This window comes from Equus caballus, chromosome 21 (genome assembly GCF_041296265.1).
Source record: "Equus caballus isolate H_3958 breed thoroughbred chromosome 21, TB-T2T, whole genome shotgun sequence".
NCBI classification, from domain to species: domain Eukaryota; kingdom Metazoa; phylum Chordata; class Mammalia; order Perissodactyla; family Equidae; genus Equus; species Equus caballus.
In genome coordinates this window covers 25,794,425-25,818,487 of record NC_091704.1, presented here as the reverse complement: position 1 = coordinate 25,818,487, position 24,063 = coordinate 25,794,425, and the positions used below count along the sequence as shown (strand labels likewise).

Here is a 24,063-nt window from a genome sequence, read left to right as displayed (position 1 = left end):
TAAGTATTCTTTGGAAACAATATAACTTAAATTAATGTTTTTTATTCCTTCTAGCAGGTATTTAAAAGTCCAAAATATTCTGGAGTAACAAACGGACATACTGCTTTTTGTTCCAAATTACTCTCTATTTATAAAGCAGGGCTAATGCAGCGGTTCTCAACCAGGAGCAACTTGACCCCCGAGGGAAAAATGTATGGAGATGTTTTTGGTTGTCACTTCTGGGGTGACGATGCTAGCATCTAGTGGATAGAGGCCAGGAATGCTACTAAACATTATACAATGCGCAGGACAGCCTTTCCCCTCCCTCAAAAAATGTCAGTAGTCCCAAAGTTGAGAAACCTGGTTTAAAGTAAGAGGTCTAAACTTAGAACCACAGAAGATAAAGAACAAAAAATGAGATCCTGGGCTTAGTCCATCCCCTGTCCTCAAAAGTTTTGAAGGAGACCATAGTTGCTTTAGAATTCTTAAAGCAAACCCTGCATTGCACCTAGATATGGTGCCTACCAAAGATAGGGAAAACCAGAACAAGATAGGCATTCTCTGTAACAGATCTTTTCCATTTTATTCTTGGATACAGTGGGTCTCTGCAGGACCTTAATTTAGAGAGGTTGGCTGGGTGACCAGAACTAATCAAGAGGCTTTAAGCATGACATCATGAGTTCTCGGCAGCCTCCTCCATATTTGAGAGAGTGTGGATTTCTTTCAGCCCTGCCATCCCCAGGGACATATTGTGAGATAGTTCACCATTAGCCTTTAGTTAAGTATTGGTGCATGTGTACGTATCCGTATTGCTATATTAAGTCTTACCAAGGTAGGTGAAAATGGGATAATGTCTAAGACATGCCCTAGAGACAAAGCTAATACAGGCAGACCACCTAGAGGATAATCAAGTGCATGAGAACTCCAGAAGTAGTCTTGGAAATGATAGGAACTTGGATAATATATTGAAGCAAAGGAAAGAAAGAGGACATTCTGGGCTTGGCGGGGAGGTGGCAGATGAAATGAGTAAAGGTGGTTGAGTGTGTATTTATCAGAGAGAGAATGTAAGAGAATAATCCCTTCATGTCCTGATGAAAAGCAGATGCTTCTTTTCCCAAAGAGAATAAACAGTTTTTTGGCCAGCCTGATTATATAAACTCTTAGGGATGGTAGCTTATTGATGAAAGAGTCAAATGTCTACTTAGAATTTTTCAGTTAACCAAAATATGCACATGTATTTAGAATCGTGTATTTTATTGAAAACTGTTGCTTTTTCTACTCGCATTTTATAAAACATTTAAGTAAAAGTTGTGACTTGTCCACTAAAATTTCTGTAGAAACCAGTAAGCAAATTATATAGTGCAATTTGGAAATTAAGATTTAGTAAGAGTTGAGACCTTCAGCACACTAATTGGATAGCCACGGACATGAAAGACATTCTCTTCAAATCTCTGTTCTGATGAAAAGAAATTTAAAACATATATGACTTAAACTGTTAGTGAAAAGTAAACAATACTGAGGAAATATTTCAGTCCATATGTAGCCTTATAATGTATTTCTGAAAAGTTGCACTATTCCAAGAGATTGCCTTTTTAGGGTAATTCTGCAGTAAAGCCTGGGTTAAGTGAAAACTATCCCTTATTGATATGGTTAGGTTTCGGCTGTCTTGAGTATTAACATTAAATATTTTTGACCCATAAAAAGAAATTGTGGCTTTGCCTTTCATATTATATTTTAGTAGTCTGTACCATTCAAGCTTCCTCAATTTCTGAATATTTTTGTAAATAACATAGAAAAACTACTTTTTCATAACATTTAAAATATAAACTTTATGTCGTAATTTTTAAACTCTTTCTATTTTAAGGAAGAAGAGGTTTCTCCACAATTGTTCACTTTCCACGAAGCTGTCTCACAGATGGTAGAAATGGAAGAACAAGTTGTAGAAGATCACAGGGCGGTGTTCCAGGTAAAGTGAGACGGGACCTTGCATCAGTGTTTCTCTAGAGAAATTAACTGAAAACTTTCAGAGTTCCTCGAATATCACACTAATCAAAAAATACTTGTTTGCATGTATGTATATATGTATTTGTAGGGCATATGACGTGGCAAATTTTGAATAGAATGCACGATGGCTGCAAAACACCTTTCTTCGCACTATGGTGAAAACATCCAGTTTATTTACCACCACTCTCCCACTTGATTTGCTTTTGTCAGTTGTCCATTTTTAGAAAAGGGTTGAACTTCTGCCCCCTACTACCCCTTTCCTCATGTTAGACCAGTTTGTTTGAAAGCAGTAAGAAAAACTCTTGAAGGGTATCAGAGCAGTTGAGGAGAGTCAGTCTTTGCGGAAAGGGAAGACTGCTTCGGGCCAAGGAGAGTCACTGCTCTGACAGCTGTCAGTGGCGTGTGAGTGGGAGATGTTATATCCCTGCCTGTGGCAGCAACTCCTTAGGTAGTCATCCCATTGAGTTCACCCTATTGAAAGCACTTTTAGTGTATGATCCTTTTCTCCCCATTCCCCCCCCCCCCCATAAGAAAATATCCTGGGGGACGAAACCCATGAGGAAATGAAGGTAAGATTTGACCCTTCTTATGGAGACTGTACCGTAGGCCTCTTCTCCCCCTCTCCCCATAGTACTATAAATACCTTCTGAGAAAAAAGTGAGGAATAACTCAGTCTCCTGTTGACCTGTATTCCTTCTGTGATGTTGAAGAAATCTTTATTTATCTGTGAACAAATATTAACATACCTCAGCTCTAGGCCATTCAAGCACCTGGGGGAAGGGCTCAAAAATATGAGAACACTTTATTTTATAATTTCAGAAAAGGATGTACATTCATTAAAACTGTTAAAATTTTAGTCAAACCCTTATGAGAATCTCTTTAGAGGCCTAGATGTTTAGATTAAATAAAGGAAGGATACTTGTAATTTAAGAAAATTACTGTCTGCCCTTTTCGAACAAGGTGTCATACAAGGGCCATCATTTCCCACTCTGCCATTTTATGAAGTCTAAAGGTTCTTTATTTGTTTATTGGCAGAACTAGGTGTCTGACTTTCAGTCCAGTGTTCTTTTTACAATTCCATTTATAATTCCATTATATAATTCCTCCATACTGTGATCTGCCATCTCTCAAAATAGGGTTTTGTTTTTAACAATTAAGTGTATAGCTGAAGGAAAAGAAAAAATACTGGTGTGTGGATTTTAATCAATACAAATATAGTTTTCTAATAAATTCCTATACCTAAGTTAACCAATTCTGTCTCGTGATACATAGTTTATTACTAGCCATTAAATTGCATTGCTGTTTGGCAAACTGAAATTGTATGTACCCTAAAAAGCTAGAAAGTGCCCATTTTTCTGTCCAAAAACTCTAAGTCAGAATGATCTGACCTTATTAATAAATCATGATTCATGACATTGCTAGAAAATGAAACATAAGTTCTGCCTATCTAAAATCAGTTAAGAATGGCTTCCTTGAAGTATAGTAAGTAGCTACTATTTAGTGGTTCATTTGTTCTAAAATTGGCTATCCACTAGGCCGCTTATGGTCACAATTTTGAAATCACAATAATTTTGAAGAGCTAGTGTTTAAAATTTAGGGTTACCCCCTGGCCCAACCACTGTGAAGCCCCAAATGAATGTGTTAATCCCATCTGATTTGCAAGTTCTAAGTTACTCTAGACTTCAGCAGATTGCTCAGTAGTTTTATTACACCCATTCTCCCTGTTTTAGGGATAGTTTTTTGAGACTTACTCTGGTCATTGATATTTATGTGTTTGATTCATTCCTTCCCCCAAACCTCCACCAAAAGTAGAATCAAAGTAGAAAATTGAAGTCATCTTGCTTGGCTTGTCATACTTGTGTTTGAATTTAAGGAAATATTTCTTAATTTTGCTCTGTAAATAAAGATGTTTTATGTTTATTAATATCTTAGAGAATACCATCTTGAGTGTGTTTGATTATATTTAACATACATAAAATTTGTAAATTGGTTTCTTTCTTCTTACAAAAAGGCTTATTGGATTATTGAATTTTTGTCCTTTTAGGAATCTATTCGATGGTTAGAAGATGAAAAGGCTCTTCTAGAAATGACTGAAGAAGTAGACTATGATGTAGATTCATACGCTACACAACTTGAAGCTATTCTTGAGCAAAAAATAGACATTTTAACTGAACTGCGGGGTAATTCTTTTTTCATTTTAATGGTGTCTGAAATCTGCTTAATATTTATTACATGTAATTAGTGGGAGGATTTCATATTGCAAGAGGACATCTGAAATGAAGAGTATGGGCACCATTTAACATCTTTCTAGAGGCCTATAGACAAACCAACCTTTCTTTTTTTTCTTAAAAAAAAAATGGAGTATCATTTCAAGTGCTGTCTAGTCATCTTTTTTCTTTTAGTCTTTTGAGAAAATAAAGACATCTTATGATTAAAGAGGGAAAATGTATTCTGACAAATTTGTAAATTTTATATACCCATCCATATTTTTAGTTTAGTAGGCCGATGCTTTTCAGAATTAATTTTCCTTGGATTAGATCTGTTCGGGGTCATCTGTAGCGTCCTGTCTTCATCTTTTTTCTGTGCATCTTGTGTCGTTTTTCCTTTGAACACTTGCTTTAAAAAATCAAGGGGGAGATTTCAAGACAACTACCCTTTTCCTTTGTTTATGAAGGGAAGCATGTGGCTCACCCACATGCCCTGTCATCTTGGCTTTTTAAGTAGCGTATCTGTGCAGCTTCAGATATACATTTATTGTTTGCACTAATTTCTTAGGCATTGGCAAACTAGCTGTCTCCATTTATATGCAAGTGGGCATCTGTATGTGTGTGTGTACATGGCAATGCAACATGAAATCAGATTGAAATTGCTAGTTTTTAGCACCAAACAAGCTGCTTAATTTTTAAAACTAGGTCCTTTGTGAAGTTGGTTGAAATCATTTCCTATAGTCAGCAGTCACCATTTTCCCAATTCTGAATTTTTTGTGCAGATGTAGGGTTTCTAAAATTTACTTTTGTTTTTCATGTTCTTCATATTCAAGCCTTGATTTAAAGTGTTTTGATCATTTTTCTAATCTGCCATAACTCACAAGCAGCTTTTCTGTATGCATTTTATTCAGAAGACAGCTCGTAGTGCATTCTAATTTTTTTCTCTGTAGTATGTTACATTCAACTTAGATGACTTCGTTTCTTTAATTTTCTCAGGATTCATGTTTATCAAGCATATCCATAACTTTGAGAAAATTGCTATCTAGATATTGTGTTATTCAGTCCTTTCTTAGAAAAAAATTTTTTTACCATCCAGAGATAATTTTGGTAATAAGTTTGAAAGCTTTTATCTTAGAATATATTAACAGGCACCAGATCCAGAAGTCCTTGAACTCCTTTCTAAATTTCAGAAAAGTCAGCTTTTTTAACATCATTGTACTTCTGAAGAGCAGAAAGAAATTGAAATTCCAACTTTATATCTTTTCTTCTGAAGGCCATAACTTTTGCAGTATTAACACATTTTAAGTTGAGTAATTCTTTCATGAGGGGTGCTGTCCTGTGCATTGTATAATGCTTACCAGAATCCTGGGTCTCTGTTGACTAAATGACAGTAGCACCACCCCAGTTGTGACAATCAAAAATGTCTGTGGACATGGGCCAGCCCAGGCACAGTGGTTAAATGTTTGCACACTCCGCTTCAGTGGCCCAGGGTTCCCCGGTTCCGATCCCAGGTGCGGACCCAAGCACTGCTTGTCAAGCCATGCTGTGGCAGGCGTCCCACATATAAAGTATAGGAAGATGGACAGGGATGTTAGTTCAGGGCCAATCTTGCTCAGCGAAAAAAAGAGGAGGATTGCCAGCAGATGTTAGCTCAGGGCTAATCTTCCTCAAAAAAAAAATTAATTCATTTAAAAAATGTCTATAGACATTACCAAGAGTCTCCTGTGGGGGCAAAAATCACCCCTGGTTGAGAACCAGTGTTATAGAAAGATTTGTCGTCTTCACAGCTGACGGTTACTTGTCTCTGCCAGTTTACTTACCTCTTTCTTATTTTTATGTGACTCTGAATCAGTATATGACAGCTGGTAACACAGAATCGTAAGATCAAGGAATGTATTATCCTGTAATCCCCTTTCCCCATCCCCTTTTACAACCCCTGATAAGCAAAAAATGACGTCTGTTTTTAAAATTCAAATATCTTAAAATTTCATAGCTTAAAAAGGTAAAATAGGAATTAGGAGTAGAAATTTCCTAATGATGAGAGAAAAAATTTCTATTTTACAGTTTAATAGGATTCACAGTGTTCCTTTTGGACATGACTGTACATATTTTACACATGTACACAGCCTGTCTACACTCCAAAAGGAATTCAAATAAATTTAAAATTAAACACTGTTAAATGTGCCAAACAGAACTGAAACCTATTGAAGATATAGGGAAAAAAACGTACTTCCAGGTATCTATGAAACTGTTGCTGTAGTTGAGCATTGTATTTAGTTGAGTTTCTGGACCACAAAGAAGAAAAGGAAAAATTCTGAGTTAATGTTAAGTGACTTGATAGGACCCGCAAAGTTGTATACTGTAATGCATGTAATGCAATACTTACTCCCTTGTTCTTTTCTTTTTCCAAGATAAAGTGAAATCTTTTCGTGCAGCTCTGCAAGAAGAAGAACAGGCCAGCAAGCAAATCAACCCGAAGAGACCCCGAGCCCTTTAAATTGGTATTTGCTGCTAAAGGATCCCCAGAACCCTCGCTACTGTAACATACAACGATTCAGTTGTAAGGGCCATTTGAAAGTTTGAAATTTTAAGTGTCTGTGGAAAATGTCTTGTCCCTTCACCTGAATGACATTTCAATTTGTGAAGCACTCCTTTGTCTACAAAATGCTTCTAGTCCAGGAGGCACAACCAACATTTGGGAATAGTGAAGCATTTTGTTTCATTCACCCAAATGGTGATTTACTTTTGGAGATCCTTGCCAATTTTATTTTCCATATGATGAAGTAAGATTGTGGACTTGATCCAGAGGCGAATAGTAGGAGGATGCCACAGCATTTCCTTTTAACTCGGTTCGATTTTTGTAGCAAGACTGAGCAGTTTTAAATCCTTTGCGTGCATGCATACCTCATCTGTGATTGTACATACCTTGACCACTCCTAGAGACAGCTGTGCTCACCTCTTCCTGCTTTGTGCCTTGATTAAGGCTATTGACCCTAAATTTCTGAAGCACAGCCAAGATAAATTACATTCCGTATTTGTCATTGTAAATTACCTTTCTTGTGTGTACATTTTTACTGTATTTGAGACATTTTTTGTGTGTGACTAGTTAATTTTGCAGGATGTGCCATATCATTGAATGGAACTAAAGTCTGTGACAGTGGACATAGCTGCTGGACCATTCCATCTTATATGTAAAGAAATCTGGAATTATGATTTTAAAACCATATATGTGGTTATAATTTTCTTAGCATTTCTTTGTAAAGAACTAAAATATAAACTAGTTGGTGTATAATAAAAAGTAATGAAATTCTGAGAAGAGTTTTATCTTAGGATAATACATATATATGCAGTGTGTGTTCCAGTGTGGTATTAACAAGACTAATAGTGCAATTTGATCCTTACCAATACCATTACTTAAGCTGAAGTGTCCATTAGCACCCTAAAATGTACGTTTTAAATGTACTGTTAAAGGAAATTGGCTTCTGATGCATGAACATTTACATGTACATCGAAAGTAGTCCGTAATAGAACTGTTAGTGTAAGCCAAGTGTAGACAGTACATAACTCCCTTGAAAAAGAATTAAGCTAAAAAAAGAGCTGACTTTGCCTTAAAAGGCAGATCTAACCCAGGCTTCCTCCATTACCTAATGTGTGATGTTTCACCATTACTTCGTGAGAATATCCAAATTCTCACCAATAAATTGGTCTAGGGTATGCTACTTTTTAAGTGGTGGCACTTATTTTTACAGATTGCTACTCCAAGGAAGAAAACTGGCCTCTTTTCATGTAAATATTTTGTTAAAAGATTTCTATCGCTCTCTAGGAGTTTTCCCTCAGTTCCCAGGGTAGAGCCCAGGAGTAGATCAACAACAGAACGTCTCCCAAGGATATCTTGTTTTGACTGACTCCAGGGAACTACTAGCTCATTCATACGGGCCAAAGGGAAGCTATGAATAGAGAGTCACGTGAGCCAGACTCCTACTTCACTGTCGATAGAAGTCAGAGGGTCGTGCTGGGCATCCTAACACCATGGTGAAACGCTCCTCTGTAAACTTGAAATCTAGAACAAAGGTAGATTTTCACAGTGTGCTTATTAATAAGTGAAATCTATGGAATGAGTTTTAGAGATAATTTACTTCAATACAATCTCCTTTGTTTTGGAAGGGACTCAGGTTTTCTTGCAGCTGTAAGATATATTCTATTTGTGTTTACTTCAAAAAGAAGAGGGGGAATGGAGAACCATTACTGTTGACCTTGCAGAGGCTATTTAAAAAGTAATTTTTGAGGCTAAGCAACCTTCAAAGGGCAATCAAGAGTTGTGAACTTGCTCATTTTAAAGCACAACAGATTAGTCTGAACTTATTATTTAAATTAGATGGATACTATCTCTGGAAGGTCTCCTTATATCCACATATGCTGCTTTATACTGTAATGGCTTCATTCTGATCAGTAACTAAGGTATATAAAGAATTGGTACCAGAAAAGATCTCGGTAGTATAATCCAGTCCTTCAGTTTTACAGATAGGGAAAACCGATGGCCAGAAAGGGGACTACACCTCAGCAGTTCATAGCAGGAAAGGAACTAGAGGGAATGCTAAATTAAGTCTTACAGTGTTGCTATAAGGAGAGAGATGGGACACGTGAACTTTGCAAAGTAGTTCTGTGATACTGGAAAACTCTACTCTGAAGTATATTTAATATTTATGTAACAAAAGTGGCTTGATGCAGCTGTTATTTAAAGAATAATTTCTTGGATCTGGATTAAATATTCTTTACTGTCTCAGACTTGAAAGCTGATAGCCCTATTAATAAGTAACTAAGAATATACATTATTTTAATTCTGTAGGAATGTTTTACTCTATCATCGTGGAACCAGATTTCAAAAAAGTCTGTTTAGGCAAACAATTTATCTTCCCTTCCAAATTTACTCAGTGTACCTCTGTTAAAATAATTTGGAAACACTCCTTCTATTAGGTATAAAGAAAGCAAAATATCAGTGAAGATTTTTTTTATTAATTTCCTTATATAAATAAAATAATCAGCTACTATAATGCTTTATTAAAAGACATTAACATTTAGTATCCTATTGATAATGATTTAAACCTGGTAGCTGATTAAGACTTTTTTATGACATCTATTGAAATTTTCAACCTGCTGTTTTAAAAAATATTCTAAAACTAAGCATCAGGTATATGAAAAGGTACTGGAAATTTTAATTATCCTGATGTCAGATGAATACTGGAAGCCTGTAGTTGTAGGAAAATGACTGGTTGGCTTTTTTGTTTGTTGTGAAATTGAAGGGCAGAGATTTTAACTTTAAGTCAGTTCTGATTTACAAAACTCTTTGAAATTTTGTGAAACCTATGACTATCTCCTGAAGAAAAAATAATCTTATAGTTCATTTCATTCCAGTCAAGCATCCTCACTGCACAGGTTAGGAATCGCACCCGGAGGTGATATGCCTGCTCCACATGGTGGCAGGAGCAGACTCAGGCTTACTCAGAACCCCGACGTAGCCTATGATGCGACAGGGTAGCTAACGGGGGAAGCAATGATAGAAGCTGTGAGGGGCAAACAGAAAGAATGAGAGAAGCAAAATAAAAACATTTTGAGAAACAGTTGTTTTACTGTACACATGAATAACAAGAAATGGTATAGGGAATATGTGACTAAGTTAAGCATATTTTAGCTTTTTCACCACTTGAGGGACAAAGGCCTAAAGAGCTGAAGGCCTAAAGAAGCTCACAGTAATATATAATAGAAAATGGAAGAGTAACATCTTTATACAATAAACTGTTAGAAATGATAAGTTTAAGTGTAAAGTTGTGCGTGTCTGCGGCTCTTGAAGATTATCAGGTATAGATTGGACCCTGCCGTATATTTGATATTAAAAACAAACCAAAACCAAAAAAAAACGCTGGGTACTTAGAACTGACTGACTTACTACCCTGAAAATTTAGAGTAATAAATGGTGACAGCAGTAGTATAAGTCAAAAATAGTCGAGCACATAGTGTCCTAGTAGACACAAAAGCACAGTTCATCTTCTCAAATTATTAAAAATATACAATTCCAGTTTCTTGACTTGAGTTTGAAACATTCTGTTTTCCAGATACCTAAGAAAAATGGATACCTTCTGCATTGAATCCATGTAGCAATCTGAAAAAAGAAACCAAAATGAGATAGTATTGAAAAGCTAATTTGTAGGACATAACAGTGCACAGTTCCTATTAGCATGAATTCTAAAACATGAACATATCAGACCTATGAAGCCCACCCCCTCCTAACACTAGTCATTCAAGTTTATTCTTCCACTAAATTTATGTAAGATATATATTAGTTAAAACCACATCATTTTGGTGCCTCTTGTCTATATGTCTTAAGTTATGATGAATTTGACTAAAAATATCTTAGACCTCCACTATCCCAGTCCTAAGAGCTCACAGGCACTTGTTCCATTTCAACATGGTACGTGAACAAGACGGAAGAGGGATGAATGGTTCATCTTACACGTCCATTCTTCCTCGGAGCTCACTGTAACTGAGATTCACATTAATGCACATGGCTTTTTCTCTGGACACCCATGTACTTACGAGATCCTAGTTAGCAAAGTGCATACGCTAAATAACCTTGAAGAAATTTGTTGAGAATGAAGGAAATAAGATGAAATGTTTCTGTTTAGACCTGAGATTATTTTCAGGATGGCCCATAGAAACAGATGAGTTAAAGATGGGTTAAAATGTCTGAAAAAGGAAGATTGGTACTTAGGAACAATGTTCAACTCCTAGGATTAATATCTAATAAAGACTCTAGTACTGCTAGCCGCCAATATAAAATATTAACCCCATCTGTCTTAGTTATACAGAACGGTGTTTCCAGCTTAGAAAAGTCAAACCGATGACTTTTGTAACAATCTACCCTCATTTTTAATTCAGCTCCTAGAACATGGAAGCTTTAAAAATGAATTGGCTAAATAGGCAAAAACTTCTGTGTGGTAAGTGATGGTTTATTAGTTAGGAAATCAAAGTGTTAGTGATTAAAAGCAGTGAGTACAGGTTAATAATTACCTGGGTAATTGAAGCCTTACTCTGCTTTCATAAGACTGACTTGCTTAATTCAAGGGAAACAAATTTTGGTCTACATTGCCCAAATAATGATGACACCTTTCTTTTACTTTAGGTGTGCAGAACTTGCCTCGGCCTATAAAACAAGTAACTGTATTCCTAGACCAGTTAGAAATGATAACCAGGTATGATTTAACTGGCATGATTTCATGCTTAGGATCTGTTTGACAACAGCTATTCCCAACAAAATAAGAGTTAGGTCCAACTACATGTATTAGGATTCTTCTACCTTACAGGCTACGGTGAGGAGACAAACTATGAAGACTGACTGTGAATGGGACTATGAATGGGGGAGGGGGCTGGACGGGAGGAGCGCAGGCCACACTGACAGCGAGGCTTTCTCCAGGCTCGAACTGTTCTTAAAGGAAAGGTTCACTCTGCTGCAGCTAACTAGCCTCCATCTTTTACACCAAATACTATTCCATGCCATGGAAGTGCTATGCAATAACTCCCAGGTAGCACCTTATACCGCTCAAAAGCCTTTAACCTAATCTGAAGGTGTCACAGGAAAGAAATGTAAACACTCAGAAAAAGAAAAATGTAATTACCTGATGAAGTCATCTATGTCCATGGAACGGGCCCGCTTGTCACTAAAACCTGTGCTGGTTAGGATTTGCTGTATTTTATCTGCTATGCTGAAATCTTCTGGTATTATCTATCAATATAAGATTCAGAATAAATGAACAACGTATCTTTAATGAAGTCACCTTGACTCTTTTTTTTTTAGTTCAGTAAGTCATAAAATAGTCACTTTTATCTGTTCATGAGTTTCTAAAGCCTACTTGTGCAGATAAGACTTGAGAATATTAACTATTTCATACTTCACATCTTTAATCCAAAGATTTTTCTTAATCCAGTTGAATATTTTCCTACTTAAGCAGATTTCTAATGACTTTGTCCATAAAAGAGAAAATGGAGGTAGCACTGTGGTATATTAAACCATAGATCTGAGTCAAAAAATACAAAGGGAATTTATTTTTATGTCTGCTGTTTAATAATTTGATGACTAGTAAGTTATCAAACATCACATAGTCATTATATATGAATATGTGTATGTGTGCTCATACACACTCAAAGTGCTGCACAGATAATAACAATAAGAAGCATGAGGCTCACAACCAAAAGTTTGCTCTGCAGTCTACACTTTATTCTAATTATTTCAATTTATGTGTATTAAAAAAAGTTACTGAGTAAATAGTAATGTTAAATTTGTAATTGCTACATGAGCAAGAAACAAGAAGGGATGGTCACAATTCAGAGGATGGCAAATGGTATACAAGTTAAGCTGAGCAAGCTACACATGCCTAGTTTGAGAAAATGATGACTCAGCTGAATCCCTGAGTCTTTGTTTTATAGCCAAAAACCAGTGTCAGGAGTTAGAGAGGATCGAGTGGAGTAATCAGGGTTGCTCAGATCTGTTCCACAAACTACAGCAGCACTGCCCTGTCAGACTTCAAGATCAAGTTACGCTAGTTACCTATTACATACTGGCATTTAAGGATCCTATGGAATGTACAAAATCAAGAATATTGTAATGATAGATGAAAAAGAGTAACAAGCAGAGGGACATTTTAAAACACAACAAATCACTGAAGCCACAGAAACATTTTCTGCTTACAATATTATGGACTGAACAGTGGATTCTGTAATTTTTCTCCAATAGCCGTTGCACTGCACTTGACCTAGAGCAAAAAGAAGTGATGTCCACTATTATCCCAAAACCAGAGATTATAAATAATTTCCTTCCAGTTTACTGTAAGATTAAGTCAGTGTTCCATATGGTGAAATTAAGGAGCTAAAAAAGGTGCTGAATATTTAAACTTAGGAAACAATCACGAACTAGTTACATTTAAAAAGTAAAGTCCTAAGACACATCTCTTACGTTCCTAAAGATGTTTTAGACTCCACAAAACATCACCTTAAAAAAAAGCTAAAATTATGGCTTTCACCTCTCTTTTGCCCTGGGGCCCCAAATTGCTGTTACATTTTTCCAAGTTAATAAAATGGCACAAATCTTTCACAAGTGTGGAAGGAATCTATCACCACCCCATTTTTCCAAGGAAAACTAAGCAGATGTCCGGTCAGTTGTTGGTTTTTTCCCTGTTTTGCAAAAAAGCCTGATCTAATTCCCAACTCCAGGAACTATCTTCATTAAATTCCCCTGCCTCCCAAAGTATAAAGTTAGTCAAAAAGGTAAAGTGTGTCTGGACACGGATAATCTTTATGCTTTAGGATGTCTGTTCGGGAAAGGACCAAATTCCAGCACTTAGCACAGCACACGGAGCATGGGGCCTCCTCCGTTAGAAGTTAGGGAAAGACTCACTTAAACGCAGCAGACAGCGTCTTGTTTTTCCTAACGAAGGTGATCCTTACTAGGCCATCCCATTCCTGAAACAGAAAATGGGTATTGTCTTACAAAATATCGAACCTTGCCTATGCTTGCTAGGTATTCTTTTAATACATAAAACTGAAAAGAACCTTCTGGAGTGATAAAAATGTTCTATTATCTTGATCTGGCTGACACACATGCAAAAGTAAGGTGTATACTTGATTTTTGCACACCTCACTGAATATTTTATCCTCAATTTTAAAAATCAGAAAAAATAGATCATTGTTCTATTTTTAGAACATCATCTGAACAAAGAGATCATCTTTGATAAATAGATCATCTGAACAAAGAACATGGCATTTATTTAAATCTAAGTACCATTTTCAAATGATTTAGAATACAGGCTGTGCAACTCACCTGAACCCCCGGAAGGAGTAACTGACAAACCCCTCCATTTACCACCGCTTCCTGACTACGCAAGCAATCATGTTTTTATCCAAAGCGATTGCAGCGAGGTTTTACATCAAGTGATCTGGCTTTCGTCACTTTTTAAATTACTAAAACAAGAATTTTGATTAAAAAGTTATACCCATAATATTATTCTAACAACTATTTTCATTTTATCTTGTTTTCCAAGTCTTATTCAAATAGGTACATGTTTTCCACAGCTATAATCTTCAGCAAAATGCAATGACATGTAATCTTTTCCCCTTTTGCAAACATTTTCCATGCTCTCGTGGTCTTCACAACTATCTTGTGTCAAATTATTCCATCTACTCCATCACAGGGATGTATCGTAATTAACATTTTTCGGTTTGTGCATTTAGGTTGACTGTAGACACACATCTTCCAGCTTGGGCTTTTTTTCCCCTTTAGTGAATGACGTAGTATTTTAACCTCACCTGAAAATTGATAGGTGGTGGCGGATTCTTAGGTTCTATCCTTACAACACTGGATTCCACCTTGGGTGGTGGCCTGAAGTTATTCTTTCCAACCTGTTAATCAGAAAATGTTTAAGTAGTTCTCTCAAAAACTTTAAATTAGTAATCAAATAGGCTCTGCTCACAGAAGGCACTGCTAGATGCTCAAGGATGAATTAAGCCACGTTATTTCAGTAACAGTCACTTACTTTCATTAGATGGTCCACACGTGCTAACAGCTGGGTATTAATTGAGAGTCTGCAGTATAACTTATCTCCAGGTTTTGCAACCAGTCGGAGCGCAAATTCTCTTTGAAACATAAGTACAGCACATCTGAAAAGGCAACAGAAAGGATAGGAAAATGGTCACTTGCTACTGTAAATGTTTTTTCACTGTAATGAATTTTCTTGGGAGGGAAATAGAGCAAAGCAATATCTGTGGTTCATAATTAGTCCAGCTGGTTGGAAGGGAGGAGAACACTTTCAGCCACAAAATGATCCAGTTGGCTTTGTTTTTCATTTTATAATGGCTGCATTGCTAACCTCTTGCACCTGTAAGCCCTCGATGATCAGATGAGGAAGTATTTCAGATTGCCACTAGCCCATCACCCCTGCCAGGAAAACAAAACCCAAACAAACAAAACTGGCTTAGCAGCCGAACTGTATTCAGGGGCAGCGAACACCCTCAAGGAAGAGCCGAGGCAGGAGAGGCGGGCTGTGAGATCAGTGTCTTCCTGATTTCACAGGTTAAGGACACGGACTTCTTATTCAGCAAGCAATGTGGAAGCCTCTGGGAGGCTCTTGACCAGGAGAAGAGCACCTTCAAAGCTGGGCTTCAACGACTTTCAAACTTTTTGACAATAAGTCACACTAAGAAATACACTTGACATTGCAACCCAGGCTGCAAATCTCTCTATGTCTATGTGTTTATGTAACTCAAACAAGTTTCATGACACTGTAATCATCTGGACCACATGCAATGAATGCCCTCTGATATATTCTAAGCCATGTCATTAATAAAAAGGACAGTCATGACTCACTAAACTTATTTTATAAACACTAAGGGGTTTTTGACTTGCAGTTTGAAAACCACTAGTATGACTGTACTAGAAACTAGTTAGGTGGCCACTGCAATTGTCTAGATACAAGGTAATAAAAGTCTGACCTGGGCTAATGCAGGAGGATTAGAAAATAGGGAAAGGCCGTCTTGGTCTCAGAAGCAGGACTGACCCCACACCTCCCCCAATAACTCTGTCAACTGAAAAGAGAAAGAGAGAGAACGACCTCCACATAAATCGATATTTTCTACAAAACAAATTCTCTAGTAGTTTTTCAATGGAATTAACTTTCATCTTTGGCTGGCTGGCTGTGTTCACGGCCTAAACCATCAATCTTTCTAAGATTTGGCAGCAACTTTGGCTTTTGTCACAAACCTGAAAAAAGGTCGGTGTAGCAACAGCTTGAAGACAAAAGGAGAAGAGATCTGCAAGAGAATTAACTAGTTATTTCTGGGAAAGAGACCAGAGAAACATTTAGTAAAATGTTCCCGACAATTTGAAAACATACCTGATAAGGCAAATTTGCCACACAAGCATCAAAAAATGGCAAGTCTGTTTTCAACACATCACCCACCATTACTTGAAGTTTGCCGGCCAGAGGCCTGAAAATAAGAAAAAAAGCGATTAAAAATGAATACTGTTCATGAGATTGAAATGCACTTTAATTCTATTATGTATACTCACGTGCCCTGAACTCTTTTGTGAAGTTCAGCTACTAGCCTTGGGTCAAGTTCACAGGCAATTACCTAAAGTTTGGGGGGGTAGGGGGGAGAGTTTTTCAGGTTAATTATGGATTCTAAATTTTATTATCTCAATAATAACTCTTACATGATTTATATGAATTAAACTTCTTTTCCCAATTCTATCATCAATATTCCTTCAATTGTACTCTACCATTTCAAACAACAAAAAGCACCACCCAGAAAAGTAGACAACCAGACAATGTCAGAGTTCTACCCAAATAATTGACAATCGTGCTCATCTGGCTCCATGCTTTGTAACTGAACAGCAGATGAAAAAACACATAAAATGTCTGTGCAGTGAATGTTCTTAGAAGCATACAAAGCAACTGCTCCCAGCATGAGTATGTCACTTGTCTCGTCTACTAAGGTCCAGAGTATGCAGCATAGATAACTTCACAAGGAAATGAAAAGGGACAGCAGAAAAGGCTGAAATTGTCATCTTAATTCAATATCAGCTGAGGTTTTACTGACTTCCAGGAAGACCATGTCTGCAGAGTAGATACATGTGCTGCTTAGCGTGTCTGGCTCCCAGATCCATTCTCCAGCTTCCTCTATGCCCTGTAGCGTGATACAGTCCAGCTCCCTTGCCCTTTGACTTCCAGTTGGGATTGGCCAATGAAAGGTACCGGCATCACAGGGTGCAAGGGGAGAGGCGGAATATTTCCTAATGCCTGCCCCATGCCTTGCAGGAGTTCTGGTCGTGGCTGTGTTCCATCAGGAGTGGCCCCTGCTCCATGGCTCCCACGCTTACTGGGCTCCTGCACACAGTTCCCTCCTCTTGCCCCTTGAGCCCTTTGGATGGTAACTGTTTCCTACTTTTGCTAGTTCCTGGGCATTTCACTAATGCTTACTGGTTCCCTTAACCCCATTCCCACATTTTGTAAAGAGTCTCTTCATTAAACTCTTTTCAGATAAGGTCTTTAAAATGTGCTCCCTACTTTCACCAGAGTACACCACAGTGGTTCCATTTAATTAGAAACTGGGTTAGCCAAGAGCCAAAGTACCAGCAGTGGCCAGGTGGCACAATCTCAGAGGCCCGTGGCTCCAGCTCTTTAGATCTCCTCCTCCAAGGCTCTAGGTTCCAGTAACTCCACCCTCCTCGCTTTGTTCCCCCAAGCCTAGAGGTGGTAGCTGCTCTTTGCAATTATTATTTTTGGGTTACCTCAGTGTTCCCATTTTATTCTTTGAGTCCTCTAACAACCACATAACCAATTCCCTATATTAAATTCCCTGTATTGAAATATTTAATGTAGCTTCCGTTTCCCTGACTGACATAACCCCTATTTTCTTTTATCTATTTTTTTAAACTGAGACATAATTGACATATGACATTATATTAGTTTCAGGTGCACAACATAATGATTCAATACATGTATATAGTGCAAGGTAAGTCTAGTTAACATCCATCACCTCACATAGTTACAAATGTTTTTTTCTTGTGATGAGAACTTTGAAGATCTACTCTCTTAGCAACTTTCAAATATACAGCACTGTGAACTGTAGTCACCGTGCTGCACATTACAGCCCCATGAATTATTTCTTTTATAACAGGAAGTTTGTATCTTTTGACCACCTTCACCCGTTTTGCCCATATTTTCTAAGATAAAGTTTCTAGCAAAGGAGCAAGAGGAGTTGTTAAAATAATAGCAATTAATTAAAATAGATTTATATTTGTAAACCAGCTGAGTTTGCTCACATAGCCATTTCTGATACCAAAACACTAAATGCCCTTTTTACCTTTTTTGCCTTTTCTAGCAACTTTACAGTCATATTGCCAGTTCCAGGTCCAACTTCCAGCACCACATCAGTTGGCCTTAAGGCAGCCTACAAGCAAGCACAACCACTTTAGCTTTACTGGCACACCCGAACACATCATTTCATTTACACCTGAATATCTTCCCTCAAAAGCACTTGGCTAAGAGATCTTATTCTGACTCCATTTTTAGGAGATTCCTTCATGATCCATGTATTTAACAAAATTACCTCATTAACATTAGGTGCAAGTGGATATGTAACACGCCTCCTAAGTTGGGTCAATAGTCCGGAGTCAGAAAACTAGGAGTTAGAAAAGTAGGAAGAGCACTTCTTTCTGAGATGGGCATTCCGCTTTCTACCTTGGAAATGCTTCCAACAGCATCTTGTTACCAACTCTGTTATCAACAAGTTCAAACCGGAAAGGACTGTACATGATGAACGTGCCTCAGAATCATAGCGTGTTGTACTGGAAATTCTCAATTCTCATCCCATGTATGGTCTCAGGGACACAGGAGTACCCAGAAACTATACACAAAACTGGGTGTTTGTGTGCACACAGCTGCAGTATTCTGGATCCACAGCTTTCATCAGATGCTCAAAGGAATCCAAGAGCCAAAAAGGTTAGAAGGCTAGGCCCTCATTTTGCAAATGACACTAAGTCAAGATGAGATCCTTTAAGGATCTAATGCTCTTTCTACAGCTCCAGGATGCTTCCTTTGTAACCATGAAAGTAATCTACACCACCTGTATTTCATGTCCTAACACCCAATCACCCATAACGAGAGAACATCAATAACCCATACAGCAGGAAAATTGGAAAGAATTTATATGGGCACTGGATCGTACCGTGTAAGTTTCTCTGGGGAACAAACGTCCTAAGGCGGTGTTTAGACACATTTTTAGGCTCCGGAGTAAATAAAAACTAACGGTGTTAGATGGTGCCTGGAAAATGTGTTTAGGAATAGAACAGTAATAATCTGCTATTGAACAAGTACAAACGTCCAGGTATGACGTAAATAATCTATAGAAAGACAGAATTTGGAGCCAGGAGAAACCCAGACCCACAGAATGAAGGAAATCATGCCGAAGACAGCGTACGAATCTTGCCAATTGTTCAATTCATTCAACAAGACTATCTGTTTTGTGTCAGACATCCTCTCTGCGCTTAAGTATTCCTAAGAATAAAATCAATAACCTACCAACTCTCTCCCTTTCCTCTTCCACACCCACCTTATCGATAATGCTGTTAACAATGAGAGGATTTTTCAAAATGTGCTGCCCAATGCCCGTGTTGAACATGAGTCCTAGAAGAAAACATGAAACAGCCTTAATTTCCCAACTAAGATTAGATATTAGATCGTCGCAAAGATGAAAGTAGGAGGCCTGGGGGAAGATTTCTGAGCCAACGAGACCCACCCAACGTCACGCTGGGCGCCCGGCTGGCGCTGTGGACGTCCAAGCCTCCGCCCTGGGAGGAAGCCAGAGGCGGCGCGCCGGGCCCGAAGCCGGCCAGCCGGGAGCCCGGGACTTGCGCGCTCGGGGAGCGCGGGCCCCGACCGGCCTCCCAGGCCCGGCCCAGGTCTCGGTCGGCGGCCCTCGCCTGGGTCCCGCCGGAGGACCCGACCCGACCCACCCCCTCCCAGCTGTCCCCACCTCCGGCGCTCTTCAGCTCCCGGCGCTGTTCTTGCCGCTCGCGATGGCGGCCGCTCGCCCCAGACTTGATCTTCGGCATCTTCGCAGGCAGCGGGCCCTCAGGTCCGGGAAATCAACGAGTACCAACCCCGAAACACCCCACACGTGTGGCTCCCTACGCCGCACCACCCACACCACTCCCGGCCACGTGGGGGAGGGGCGAGGACCCCGCCCCCTGTTCGCTCTGGGTTCCGCCCCTAGAAAGAGGGCCGAACTTAGAGCCAAGTGGCCGCCGGGAATTGTAGTCATGAGCGGGAGGAAAGCGTCACCTCGGGAGCCTACAGATCCCAGAAGGCACCGCGCTACTGATTCTGGCAATTTGGATTGGCTAGTTTGGAATTGGGGGCGGGGCCTGTTGCCCCTTTCTGCGCGAGCTGTTAAACTAGGTTTGAGTGTGGTATCCTGGAGGTTTAAGTTGTCAAATGCGAGGGGAGCCGTGGATGCCTTATGAAGTCACGTTCTGGGATCGCTGAAATCCAAAGGTTTCTTTTTGTCACGTGGCTCTCTCATCTTTCCCAGCAGGTTCTGGGGTGGGAGACCCCGGGTGTGGGGATGAGGAGCTCGCTTCTTTGGGGAAGTGAGTTCTCCGCTGCTTGCGTCGAAGGAACCTCGAGAATGTAGTAAGTAGTTCCTTCGCTTCCTTCTGTGCCACGTCATTCATTTATTGAGCTCCAGCTGTGTGTTAAACACTGCTGGGTGCTGGAGATCCAAAGTTAAATAGGAAACTGCTCTCCTCAAAGTTTTTGCGATTGAGAGAGACAAAAAGTCTGGAACTCTGTAGATGTGGTCATTGGTATGCATTGGGTATTGTGATAGGATGAGGTATCCGCCTGTTAACTCCACGAGCACAAGCTCTGTGTCTGTTTTGCCTGCCAATATAATGGCTTTCAGTTTTTAATGTTTCTGTGTGTACCCTCTTTCCTTGAAGAAGCAGTTTTCTCTGTCATTACCAAAGCTGACTCTTCCCTGTGCAACTAATCGTGTGCATGCCCAAGTCATGGTCTGTCTTTGCTGTAATTCTAACTGAGGGAAAAAGTCATATGCCCTAGTAGCATCCTCAACCACCTCTTTCACTCCATTAATCATTAATTTATTCCACAATTCTGGAGAATCTACAGTGTGCCAGGCACTGTGTCAAATGTTAGGAATAAAAAGATGAGCATGAAATGATCCCTGCTTTTAAAGAACTTTCTGTCAGGAGAGGGAGTCATGCAAATAATTACTATAGTAGCACCATTTGCTGATCAGTTATGTGCCCTGTACTTTAGGTACATTATCTCATTTAACCCTTTCAAACAGTTCTCTGAAACAGGTCTGATCATTATATCCATTTTACAGATGAGGAAACTGAAGGACAAAAATGTTTACTATCTTGCTCAAGATCACACAGTGAAAATGACAGGCTTGTCTTAAACCTAGGTCTATGTTCCAAAGACTGTGCACATTAAAAGAGGTGTGATTATAGCAGTGTGGCTAATATTTGAGGGAACTATGGAATATTTTCAAAATATAATATTTGAGTAGAGTCTTCAAAGGACAAACAAAAATTAGCCAGGGGAAGGTTGAGAATTCAAAAGGAACAGCACTCACAAAGCCAAGGTACAAAGATGTTTAAGGAAGAAAAACTTGGTATAGCTGAGGAGTAAATAGGGACTTACTGTGAAGGGCCTAAAATGTTGTGCTAAGGAGAAATGGTGGTCATTGAGAATCAGAATAACCGTTTTGCCCTCTCTGCTCCTCTCCCGGCTGTGATAACTGCTGGACATCACACAGCAGTGCAGGTAGGACTCATAGGCTCACAGTTGGCTGGGCTCTGAACCCTGCCCAGCCAGCTCTTCCTGAATTCCCTCTAATCTTCCTCTCCCATTCTCCATAAAGGCTCTTCAAACCTTCTTAATTCTTCTCAGTTCTCCTGCCGTACGACCTCCCTAGCTCCTTCTCAGCAGAAGACCTTGCCTTCGCGGAAGGAATGCAACATCACATCAAGGACACTCGTCTCCAGGGTCACTGTTCTACCCAATGGGCGTACAGCAGAAGGCAAAACAACAGTGGAGCTTACATTCTAGCGAGGAAAAACAGACATTATGTCAGGTGGTGATCAGTGTGAAGAAAAAAGTAAAGCAGAGGAGAAAGAGATCAACAGGTGAGTGGGAGAGGCTATTTTATGTAGCATGGTAGACAATAAGGATGGGAACCAAATTATTTTGTTTAGCAGTAAAATAGCAAGACCCTCCTGGAAGAGGTCATGTGTTTTAAGCTACATAAAACTAAATGACTGAAGTGAGTGTGCACATTTAGCTTACCTAGAGACTCATTTGGTGTTTGTCTAGGTGTGAACGTTGAGCCACCTGCATCAGAAACTCTAGGGCAAATGTTACGGGTTGCACTGTGTCCCCCTCAAATTCTTGGGTTGAAGCCTAACCTCTAGTACCTCAGAATGTGGCTGTATTTGGAGACAAGGCTTTTAAAGAAGTGGCCAAGTTAAAATGAGGCCTTCAGCATGTGACCCAATCCAATCTGGCTGGTGTCCTTATGAAAGGAGGAAATTTAGACACAGAAAGAGAAACCAGGGATGTGTGTACAAGAGGAAAGACCATGTGAGGGCACAGGGAGCAGGGGACCGTCTACAAGCTGAGAAGAGAGGCCTCAGGAGAAACCGACCCTGCTGACATGTTGATCTTGGACTTCTAGCCTCCAGAACTGTGGGAAAATAAACTTCTGTGGTTTAAGCCACCCAGTCTGGGGTACTTTGTTAGGGCAGCCCTAACAAACTAATATAGCACATAATGGAACTTCACACTCTTGAGCCCCAGCCTAAACATTCTGAATTAGAATAAGATTGGCCCCTGGAACATGTGTTTTTAAGAGACCCTCTAGGAGGTTATGATGCACACTGAAGGTGGGGATTCACTACTTTCTTCACCAAAATAACGTAGTTGGTTGAGGAATTCCTACAGATATGAAAAAATGTGGGGGGGGGCTGGCCCCGTGGCCGAGTGGTTAAGTTCGCGCGCTCCGCTGCAGGCGGCCCAGTGTTTCATTGGTTCGAATCCTGGGCGCGGACATGGCACTGCTCATCAGACCACGCTGAGGCAGCGTCCCACATGCCACAACTAGAAGGACCCACAACGAAGAATATACAACTACGTACCGGGGGCTTTGGGGAGAAAAAGGAGAAAATAAAATCTTTAAAAAAAAAAAAAGAAATTGTTCTTATATTTGGGATCATTTATTCTTCTGGCCAAATTTTATCCATTTTTTTCTGTTAGTACCAAGGCAGCATTCAGATATGAGACAACATTGGGTGCACCATGGATCCATGAGTCCTAAGGAATTGTGTGATGCTGGGAAATGGGCTGCATTAAGGAAATGAGCATTGGAAATTTATGCTGGAATGTTTTTGAGTTATCTCTGCACGTATGAATGGCTTTGTGATTATAAAAAACAATTTTATGTGTCTCGGTTTCATGTTTATATCTTTTGTTAATTAAAAATAATTATTTCTTGATTTGGTTGTGCATAATTGATTCATTGTCATTTTTATTAATAAAACATATCATGACTTAAAAAAGTATAATAGTATTTGGTAGAAGAAGAGGCTTATTTAAATTCACAGCATGCTTGAAATAACATTTTAAATGTGCCAGCAAATATAATAAAGAATAAAAATAAAATGATTTAAGCATTTTCTTGTATAAAATAGAGTTCTTCGCTGACTTTTAATGTATTTAAAAGTCATGAAAACATTAAGATTATTTGAATTTCACACTTTTAACATAGATTCATTAACACTAAAATACTATGTTCCTATGAAAAAAGGATATAATTCTCCTGAATATGATAAAACAAAAATCAAATTGAGGGGCCAGCCCCATGGCCTAGTGGTTATGTTTGGCGCACTCTGCTTTGATGGCACAGGTGTGATTTCTGGATGGAGACCTACACCACTCATCATTGGTCATGCTGTGGCAGCAACCCACATACAAAATAGAGGAAGATTAGCAGGGATCTTAGCTCAGGGCAAGTCTTCCTTAAGCAAGAAGAGGAAAATTGGCAACAGATGTTAGCCCAGGGTGAATTTTCTTCAGCAAAAAAAAGCTTTAAAAAAATCAAATTGAAATCTAGTTAATATCAAGCTGTTCAATTTGAAATGAAATGAAATGTTATTGTTATTGTGACAATATCCAAATCTAAATGCTAAGATGAAGTGCTGATTTACAAGCTGGACAATTTCAAAGAGTACCTAGAGACTTAG

At 39.0% G+C, this 24,063-nt stretch overlaps 2 protein-coding genes and 1 long non-coding RNA gene across 12 annotated transcripts in view; 2 read left to right on the top strand and 1 right to left on the bottom strand.

Moving 5' to 3' along the window:
* KIF2A (kinesin family member 2A) overlaps positions 1-12,010 on the top strand; it is a 67,684-nt gene extending 55,674 nt beyond the window's left edge. For all 7 annotated transcript variants that reach the window (XM_023625628.2, XM_023625630.2, XM_023625631.2 and 4 more), the window contains 3 exons: positions 1,844-1,945; positions 4,028-4,163; positions 6,602-12,010. In XM_023625628.2, the coding sequence (XP_023481396.1) occupies positions 1,844-1,945; positions 4,028-4,163; positions 6,602-6,687 (324 nt within the window). In that variant the 3' untranslated portion in view covers positions 6,688-12,010. The remainder of the gene's footprint in view (positions 1-1,843; positions 1,946-4,027; positions 4,164-6,601) is intronic.
* DIMT1 (DIM1 rRNA methyltransferase and ribosome maturation factor) lies at positions 9,797-20,362 on the bottom strand. Of its 3 annotated transcripts, none has more exons than XM_001493893.7 (12): positions 19,770-20,362; positions 19,347-19,420; positions 18,099-18,185; positions 16,303-16,364; positions 16,127-16,220; positions 15,994-16,043; positions 14,771-14,894; positions 14,544-14,636; positions 13,636-13,700; positions 12,931-12,994; positions 11,861-11,967; positions 9,797-10,347 (listed from the first exon to the last, which is right to left on the bottom strand). In XM_001493893.7, exons 1-12 carry the CDS (start codon positions 19,846-19,848, stop codon positions 10,305-10,307), a joined length of 942 nt encoding a protein of 313 aa, XP_001493943.1. In that variant the 5' UTR covers positions 19,849-20,362; the 3' UTR covers positions 9,797-10,304. The 3 variants fall into 3 exon arrangements, with proteins under 3 accessions (XP_001493943.1, XP_070102337.1, XP_070102336.1); XM_070246236.1 differs by having other exon boundaries at positions 14,771-14,901; positions 16,000-16,043; positions 19,770-20,007; XM_070246235.1 differs by lacking the exons at positions 19,347-19,420; positions 19,770-20,362 and having other exon boundaries at positions 16,303-16,366; positions 18,100-18,163.
* Positions 20,289-23,316, top strand: LOC106782340 (uncharacterized). 2 transcript variants are annotated; one of them, XR_001379360.3, is made up of 3 exons: positions 20,289-20,428; positions 21,687-21,951; positions 23,078-23,316. It is a non-coding gene; the product is annotated as an uncharacterized lncRNA (long non-coding RNA). The 2 variants fall into 2 exon arrangements; XR_011430345.1 differs by having other exon boundaries at positions 22,833-23,316.
* Positions 23,317-24,063: the final 747 nt, after the last annotated feature.

What these genes read in the sequence shown, in the direction of transcription:
- DIMT1 (XM_001493893.7), bottom strand. Translation starts at nt 19,848, where the DNA reads ATGCCGAAGATCAAGTCTGGGGCGAGCGGCCGCCATCGCGAGCGGCAA. An exon ending in ACGCTGTCTGCTGCGTTTAA is followed by an intron (nt 12,995 to 13,635) that starts GTGAGTCTTTCC and finishes TTTTTGCTCTAG; the next exon opens with GTCAAGTGCAGTGCAACGGC. An exon ending in ACTGTTCAGTCCATAATATT is followed by an intron (nt 11,968 to 12,930) that starts GTAAGCAGAAAA and finishes TTATATTGATAG; the next exon opens with ATAATACCAGAAGATTTCAG.